The 7,884-nt window shown below is 49.5% G+C and overlaps 2 protein-coding genes across 3 annotated transcripts; one reads left to right on the top strand and one right to left on the bottom strand.

The window, feature by feature from the left end:
- Positions 1-1,089: 1,089 nt before the first annotated feature.
- On the bottom strand, positions 1,090-5,935 carry NOP16 (NOP16 nucleolar protein). The gene is made up of 5 exons (XM_045530654.1): positions 5,635-5,935; positions 5,440-5,548; positions 3,993-4,062; positions 2,091-2,197; positions 1,090-1,526 (listed from the first exon to the last, which is right to left on the bottom strand). The coding sequence occupies exons 1-5, from the start codon at positions 5,739-5,741 to the stop codon at positions 1,383-1,385; spliced, it is 537 nt and encodes a 178-aa protein (XP_045386610.1). The 5' UTR covers positions 5,742-5,935; the 3' UTR covers positions 1,090-1,382.
- Positions 5,936-5,949: 14 nt separating this feature from the next.
- Positions 5,950-6,907, top strand: HIGD2A (HIG1 hypoxia inducible domain family member 2A). 2 transcript variants are annotated; one of them, XM_045530656.1, is made up of 3 exons: positions 5,950-6,169; positions 6,509-6,707; positions 6,812-6,907. In XM_045530656.1, exons 1-2 carry the CDS (start codon positions 6,016-6,018, stop codon positions 6,673-6,675), a joined length of 321 nt encoding a protein of 106 aa, XP_045386612.1. In that variant the 5' UTR covers positions 5,950-6,015; the 3' UTR covers positions 6,676-6,707; positions 6,812-6,907. The 2 variants fall into 2 exon arrangements, with proteins under 2 accessions (XP_045386612.1, XP_045386611.1); XM_045530655.1 differs by having other exon boundaries at positions 5,952-6,169; positions 6,509-6,907.
- Positions 6,908-7,884: the final 977 nt, after the last annotated feature.

Raw genomic sequence — 7,884 nt, 5'->3', positions numbered from 1 at the left:
TTTAGTTGGACAGACTTGACTTCAAACTCCATTTTGACACCTCTTCAGCTTATTTCCTTACCTGTTAAGATGAGGATGAAACCATGCACCTTACAGGCTTTCACATGAAATGATCAGTGTAAAAATACCAAGCTCTTCTCCTTTCCCAGTGAGGACTGGGTACAGTGGTTCACGCCTGTAAGTCCAGCATTTTGGGAGGCTGAGGCGGTTACTTGAGGCCAGGAGTTGGAGACCAACCTGGATAACATAGTGAGACCCCATCTCCACAAAAAAATTTTTTACATTAGCTGGCCATGGCGGCATGCACCTATAGCCCTTGCTACCCAGGAGGCTGAGGTGGGAGGATCCTGTGGGCCAGAGCAAGATGGTGTCTTTAAGGAAAAAAAAAAGAGCAGTGAGGTGAAAGATTATAGGTGCTTCTAGGAGAGACCTTGGGAGTGAGAGGGTTTTTGTTTTAATAATAGTTGGGGATAAAGTATCAGGACTTAAGAAAATGCCCAGTGCCCACTCCATACCCTTCCTGTGATACTGCTATGTCACAGGCATCACTACCTCACATGCCACCGAATCAGGCAGGCCTGGTCCCAGAGGCTGGCCATTCTGTGTGTAGCCAGTATTTGGCACACAATAGTGATATTTAGTAGCCTACCATAGTCCCAGAAGGCAGGTTTGGGGGCCTCGGATTCACTGCAGGCCAAGGCCAACACAAGCAACCCAAAGAAAAACAAAGGGCAGCTCACGCGGAGGGAAGGAGTTCAGCTCCTTACCCTCTGCCTTAAGCCCCCACCGGCCTCAGGCTAGGGCCCCGACCTGCCCTCAGCCCTGGGGTGGGACTAGCACAGGCAAGGCAGGCCCCCTTCCAAGCAGCCCAGGGTTCCCAGGAAGCTTCTGTAGAAGGGCTGATGGAACTGCTGTTGCAGGAAACAAAGGCAGAGAACAATCGAGAAGAGGGAGGCTGTGGCTACAAGGGCTTGTGAATGAAGCATATGCTGTTGGGCTGGATGGCCTCTCAGCCTTGGGAGAGGTGGTTTTTGCTGGGGCAGCCCCAGGACTTGGCTGGGAGGGGAAAATATAAAACCATCAGAGAAGTAAAATATCTTTGATTTATTATGTACAGACTATATTCAAATAAACTACACACTCCGAAAACAGCAGGTTCTGGCTTTTCCACGAGCCTCCAGAAGAATATAAATTGGAACCCCAGAAACAGTCCCTTCCAGAGGGGGATGTGTGTGAGTGCGAGAGTGTATGTGTAACCTTCTGATTCCATGGGGTTTGGCCAGCCCCTCTGAAGGTACACAGCCCGCCTTGCTTTAAACCCTGGCTTTGGCTTCACTGGTCCAGCAGGAGGCTCTGCCTGGGGCAGGTGCAATGCAAACCAGTCATTCAACCTCCATCTTATTCTTCTGCAAAGAATCCACGAAGGCTTGCCACTCTGCCGGGTAAAAACGTTTATAGACGTTGATCTTATTCCGAATCTGTTTTGGGGTATCTTGATAGTAATTCTTCTCATCTCGGGCCATGGCCTAAGAAGGGAGAAGGGCTACTTGAAGAGGGCTACATAGGCAAAGGTTCAAATCCTACCTGTGGCTGAACTGGGCAAACCACCTCCTATCCCTGAGGTCTAGATTCCTCACTCAAAAGTCAAGGTGTATGTGGAGCCCTTCAGCACTGAGGGACCAGGCAGGAGCTGGGGCCAGATGAAGAGCCCATGCCCCATCCACAGCCAACTAACATCACCTGGGCACAGTGTGGCCAGCGCTTTCAATTTTTAAAAGCAGCCAAAACTACAGAATTTTATCTGAACCTTCCTATAATTAACGTGGCAACTAGTCCAAGTTCTTTAAAAAATACCATGCGAGCAAAACAACTTATCTGTGAGTGGGATATGAACCAGACCATTTAGTCTCTCCCTGCTGCAAGCATTCTGTTCACATTAGATCCCTGTTAACAGGATCCATTTCCTAGTCTTTCTTCCCTTTCTTTCCACTCAGTTTCAGGAAGCAGGTGCTAGGCAAGATCACCACACATGGTCCAGGGCGCCTTCCCAACCACCCAGTGCTTCTTCCTGCCAGGCCTGAGCCGCTCACCTTGTAGTCCTCCCCGTGGTTCTCCACCATGTAGCATACATAGTCAATAAGGTCCCGAGACAGAGTATTTCCTTTCTTTTCTGGAAGGCTGGCTTCTGCCTCCAGGTCTGGGGTAAGAGAAACCGGAAGACAAGGAATAAGGCTTTGCTCTCTGCACTATGTGAGCTGTCCAATTACCCCCCAACCCACTCCCAAGCCATAAGACTTGCTACACCAACCATCTGATAGTCTTTGCCTCCCCATCCCCAAGTGCATTGCTAGAACCTTATTCTTCAGCCCCTAGATCCCAGGCTCTGCCTCCTATTACTCAATCATCTACCAACACAGCAACTGCCTGAAAGGCAAGTAATTTCTCTCTGGCCCTCAAGTGGGTTTCAAAGGAATGCATGAAACTAAAAACTTGTAATTAGTGTTAGGTAGTGGGACAGGGAGATGAAGAGAGATTGCCTGTCCATGGGGCAGGGCTCCCTTCCAGCTATCAGACTCCCAGAGAACCTCTTTTCTTGAACTATTCATGCCAGTACATGAAATGGAAAGGTCTGAATAAGTGAGCTCTAAAGCTGCAGAGACTAGGGACTGAAGCTGGGCCCAGGCACCTCACTGCTCCAGGTGAAGGAAAAATCCAGGAGTCAATAACGGCTTCACTTTTAACAGAGCTAGGCAAATACTCTACCATTTCTTATCCAGACAGAGAAAAACACCTACCTCATAGAAATGAAGTTATCAGATCTTATCCAGGAGTGAGGTCCTAATGTTGCTTATAATCAAAATTATTTTTGACATGGCTGCCAGGGGCTAGATATAGGGGGCAATGGGGAGTTGTTGTTTAATGGGGATAGTTTCAGTTTTGCAAAATGGAAAAGCTTGGGGGATCTGTTGCACAAGCATGTGAATAAACGTAGTAATACTGAACTGAATCTTGCTCTGTTGCCCAGGCAGGCTAGAGTGCAGTGGCCTCATCATGGCTCATTGCACATTGCAGTCTCTAACTCCTGGGCTCAAGCAATCCTCCTGCCTCAGCCTCCCAAGTAGCTGGGACTACAGGTGCACGCCACGACACCCAGCTAATGTTTTTTTCTATTTTTAGTAGAGATGGGTATAGTTCTTCCTTAGGTTTGTCTCAAACCCCTGAGCTCAAGCAATCCTCCTGCCCCAGCCTCCCAGAGTGCTAGGATTACAGGCATGAGCCACTGCACCCAGCCAAGATGTTAAATTTTATATATTTTTAAACCACAATTTAAAATTTTGAAAACTGAAAAGATGTTTGTCTTTGACTACAATAAGTACACATGGCTTTGTACATACAATTCTGTCCTATGCAGTAGTTCTTCTAAGAACTAATGAGATAAATTAAAGAGAGGAACTCAAGGAATTCTGTATCTGATGTCTGGCCATTCAAATCCTTTTACCTTCAGGAGAGCTGTTAAAACTCCCTGACAGCTAAAGGGAAGGATAGGTAAAGAATTCTAGAGTATTCCTGCTTTCCTTCAGTGTTTACTCTCCTCTGTTTTAATATTCAGCATCTATAGCCTTACTATACGTGAAATTGATTTGTCGTTAGAAACATTTAATGAGATGACAGAATCTCTAAAAATCAGTTCATCCTTAAATTCATGACAAGCCAAACACAGGCTTGAGACTTAATGGTTTCTTTTCTGTTCTCTCAGGCACGTGGCTGTACCTTCCCTGAACATCTCTGACCTTAGTTCACATACTTGAGTTTAGTCCGTAGACTGAAAATGTCCCAGCTGGGGACACAGTCCTAACTTTGTGAACCCTGGACCAGCTCCCTTCTCCCCTCTGAACGTTGGTTTCCCCATCTGCAAGGTGAGAACATCTGAGGGCCCTTTCTAGCTCTGACAGTGCAGGATGGTGACCTAAAGGAACATGGCCTGTACCCACCGTTCAGCACATAGGGCTTCCGCACAAGCTCCTTAGGCCTCTCCTCTACATCCACCTCCATGGCCTTCACCTGCAAAGAAAAGAGCCCATGAGACCCATAGACAAAGGAAGGATCTTTGATGAGGGAAAGTTCTAGACTCCTGCTCATCCTAATACAACTACATTACCCTTAAGAATCCCACCCAAGGTCAGGCAGAATAGGTAACAAGGAGAACTAATGGCCTGGAGGCTTCAACAACTAGAACCCATAGTTCCCAAAAGAAACACAAGCAATTTATCTTTCTTTGCCTATCTATAGAATGGGTAAAACACTCCTTGCCTTCCTCACTTAGTTGTGTGATAATTGAGTGAAACAATGCACATGAAAGCACTTTTTACAATGAGGGGGAGATGTCAGATATCTTCTCTTGGGGAGGAACTACCTGACAACACTTGGCTGTAGCTTCATATTTATTCAAGAAACAGTAGTACCATTTTCCTCCGCACAAAGGGATAAAAAGAAACTTAGGCAATGAGACAAATTCATTCAGCAAGCCCATTTATTAGGTTAATTATTGAGCACATGTCACATCCTAAGCACCCTGGGGATTTAGTAGAGAACAAAACGAGTGGGGGTAAGAAGCACAGAAAATGGATAAGCAAATAAATGTATACCATCATGTACTTACAAATGCTACAAATTAAAGCAGGTAAGAGGTTACTGAGTGAAGGATGCAATTTTTTAAAGTTTTGTTTGTTTTTTGGGTTTTTTTTTGCAACAGGGTCTCGCTCTGTTGCCCAGGCTGGAGGGTAGTGGCCTCATCATAGCTCACTGCAGCCTGGAACTCCTGGGCTCAAGCAATCCTCCTGCCTCAGCCTCCCGAGTAGCTGGGGCTACAGGCACGCACCACTATGCCCGGCTAATTTTTCTATTTTTTGTGCACACGGGGTCTCCAACTCCTGGGCTCAAGCAATCCTCCCGACTCGGCCTCCCAAAGCGCCCTAATTTTTGAAAATTTGAAAGGGTCGTCCAGCCAAAAACTTATTCAAGAGAAACTAGTCCCAGGGACTCCTCAGACCAAGAATGACTGAATGACCGGGGAAAGGTGTAAGAAACAGTAGGTAAAGATCCCAAACTCCAGGGAGTATTTATTAGGAAAGTTAAGACAGAAAAAGATAAATTCTGGATAATACCACTGACATGCCAAAAGACCCAAACAGGTTAATTTCAGAGGAAAAATAACTGAGTGGAGGAAAGTAGGGGAAGCTCAACCCACGTCCAAATGGGTGCTGGGGAGGATGAGGAAGGTTGTAAAGGGACGCTTGACCACAGTCAGTGCAGGTTGACTGTGGGGAGGCCGAAACCCAGGAAGAACGTGAGGAAGGTAATGGGCAGCATCAAGTCCTGAAAGCCAGGTAAGCGTGACGAGGGAAGAGGACAAGGGCAGGAGCCCTGCCATGTCAGTACCTTTCTCTTACGGAGGGGCACCGCCCTGTTGGGATCCATAGCCAACCCCATCTCGGCCAGGTTCTGCCGCACCGATTTGGCGTGGTCCCAGGCATGTCGGATGTGTGAGCTACCGGCAAAGAGAGAGATCGCGGATCAGTCCCTCGCGGGCCGTGCGGGCCGAGGCCCCTGCCTCCCGAACCCCCGCCTCCTCACCACTCGATCCGCGGCGCCGCCTTCCGTCGAGCATTCCGGTTCAGACGCTTTCGGTTGACATTGTAACCGAACTTCTGTCTCCGGGTCTTGCCTTTGGCCTTGGGCATCGCGCTGACCACAGCAGCTGCGCTCGCACTCGGCGCCTCTCGCTCAGAACCGCGTGCCACAAACTCCTGGCGGAGGCTGTGCGCAAGGCTTTTTCAGGCTTTCTGGGAAACGTAGTCCCTTCCGTAGCCTTACAGTGCTAATTACTACGACTCCCAGAATGCAATGAGCGCGTGCGCCTGCGTACAACGCCAAGTCATTTCTCAGCCCATTTCATGACCTCCGTCAGGAGGCGGAGCTCAGCGTCTCGTTATCAACTACAGCGCTTGCCCAGACATGGCGGCTCCTGGCCCTGTGACTCCGGAGGCACCCTTTGAATCATCGCAGCCCCCAGTCATTGAGGGCTTTAGCCCCACCATGTACAGAAATCCAGAAGGCTTCAAGGAAAAGTTCCTTCGCAAGACCCGCGAGAACCCAATGGTGCCCATAGGTAAGTGGGTGCTCTAGGAACTGTAGACGGAGAGGACTGTGATGTCGGAGGGAATGAAATAGGGGAGGACCAGGGACTCCAACGGGGGCTGGATGCGAATGGACCAGAGATGTGACGAAGGACGGGGCGGTGAAGGGTGAAACTGATGGGAGCGGAAGTAGCGGCCGGGTTTGGAGGCAGGATTGGAGGGGCTGGAATGGGGCGCACTCTGGAACTGGGAGGACCTCGTCTCAGCCAACCCATCCTCCCTCCCTCCGCTGTGGTCCGGAGGTGTTGGCCTTGGGGAAGGGAGGTCCAAAGAGGGAAGAAACCTCCCCAGCTGCCTTGTCCCCTACTCAGGTTGTCTGGGCACGGCGGCCGCCCTCACCTACGGCCTCTACAGTTTCCACCGGGGCCACAGCCAGCGCTCCCAGCTCATGATGCGCACTCGGATCGCCGCCCAGGGCTTCACGGTCACAGCCATCTTGCTGGGTCTAGCTGCATCCGCTATGAAGTCTCGACCCTGAGCCTTTGTCCTGGCCTTGAAAGCTCCGTAGAGGTGATTCCAAGACCCAGGAGCAACCACCAGCCCTCTTCTCCCCCTGACACGCCCGTGTGTCACTGGGGGAGGAAGTGGCTGATTGTGTAACCTTTAACCGACAGGTTTTTTCAGAAATCCCAGATTCTGTTGTTTGGATGTTGCATACTTCTATTTGTGCCACACCTTCTCTACTCCCAATAAACTCTAATCCACTTGTAGTTTGGTGAATTCATTCTCAGGCTCACCCCCTCCCTTAGTTTTTGGTCTTTGTTTTTAGGAGGAAACAGGCTTTAGACTGGAGTGGCCCTTAGGAATCAAGTAGTCTAGTGATTCTCAAACTTTCCTGGTAACAGTCACCTGGGGCAGGTGTTAAAAATAGAGATTCCCCTAGCCAGCAGTTTTTCAGACTTTTAGTAGGAAAACTTTCCTTCAGATGAGACCTGCCATGGTTTTGTCAGAGGCAGGGGCTCTGCTCTCCACTCTGCATCTGCTCTTTACCCCACTCCCACCTCCTAAGAACCACTAGGGCTCCACTGTTCTAGACCATCCTGACTCTTGACACATTACAGAATAGGAAACAGGCTCAGGGAAGCTGCCTGGTGTCCTGGGAAGAACCGGTTGGAGCAGGAGCAGTGGCAGGGTTTAGAGGTGGGATTGGGGGGCTGGAATGGGGCAGACTATGGAACTAGGAGGACCCCGCCTCAACCAACTCCTTCACCATTCCTCTGCTGTTGGCCTTGGGGAAGGGAGGTCCAAAGAGGGAAGAAACCTCCCCAGCTGCTTTGTCTCCTACTCAGGTTGTCTGGGCATGGCAGCCGCCCTCACCTATGCCCTCACTTCTACCACGGCCACAGTCATTGCTCCCAGCTCATGGTGTGCACAGTCCTGAAGCCCTCTAGCAATTTGTGTACTTAGAGTTTTAGGGTTTGGGAAGAGGAGGCTGGGGACCTGAGCAAACTCTAGAAGAGAGGTGGCCTGTGAGTTCCTCATTCATGTAAAGTCTTCCTGATCTGTGGTCAGCTCTCCTCAAGTGTTGATTCAGGGACCATGCTCCTCCCATGTGTGACTCCACCATTTTCAATACCAGCTTCAGGTTGGCAAAAGGGAAAAGGGAGAATGAAGAAGACACACCGCTTGAGCCCCATGACAGTCTAGATTTTGTAGTGGAGGAGTGTGTATGACCAGGGCGAGCTAA

This window comes from Lemur catta, chromosome 18, assembly GCF_020740605.2.
Source record: "Lemur catta isolate mLemCat1 chromosome 18, mLemCat1.pri, whole genome shotgun sequence".
NCBI classification, from domain to species: domain Eukaryota; kingdom Metazoa; phylum Chordata; class Mammalia; order Primates; family Lemuridae; genus Lemur; species Lemur catta.
The sequence above is the reverse complement of the archived record's forward strand: the minus strand, read 5'-3'. Positions and strand labels throughout refer to the sequence as shown.

Excerpts from the sequence above, each read along its gene's own strand:
- NOP16 (XM_045530654.1), bottom strand. The coding sequence starts at position 5,741 with ATGCCCAAGGCCAAAGGCAAGACCCGGAGACAGAAGTTCGGTTACAAT. Across the intron at positions 5,549-5,634 it reads GCGGCGCCGCGGATCGAGTG|CTCACACATCCGACATGCCT; the intron begins GTGAGGAGGCGG and ends CTTTGCCGGTAG. Across the intron at positions 1,527-2,090 it reads ACCACGGGGAGGACTACAAG|GCCATGGCCCGAGATGAGAA; the intron begins GTGAGCGGCTCA and ends CTCCCTTCTTAG.
- HIGD2A (XM_045530656.1), top strand. The coding sequence starts at position 6,016 with ATGGCGGCTCCTGGCCCTGTGACTCCGGAGGCACCCTTTGAATCATCG. Across the intron at positions 6,170-6,508 it reads GAACCCAATGGTGCCCATAG|GTTGTCTGGGCACGGCGGCC; the intron begins GTAAGTGGGTGC and ends TCCCCTACTCAG.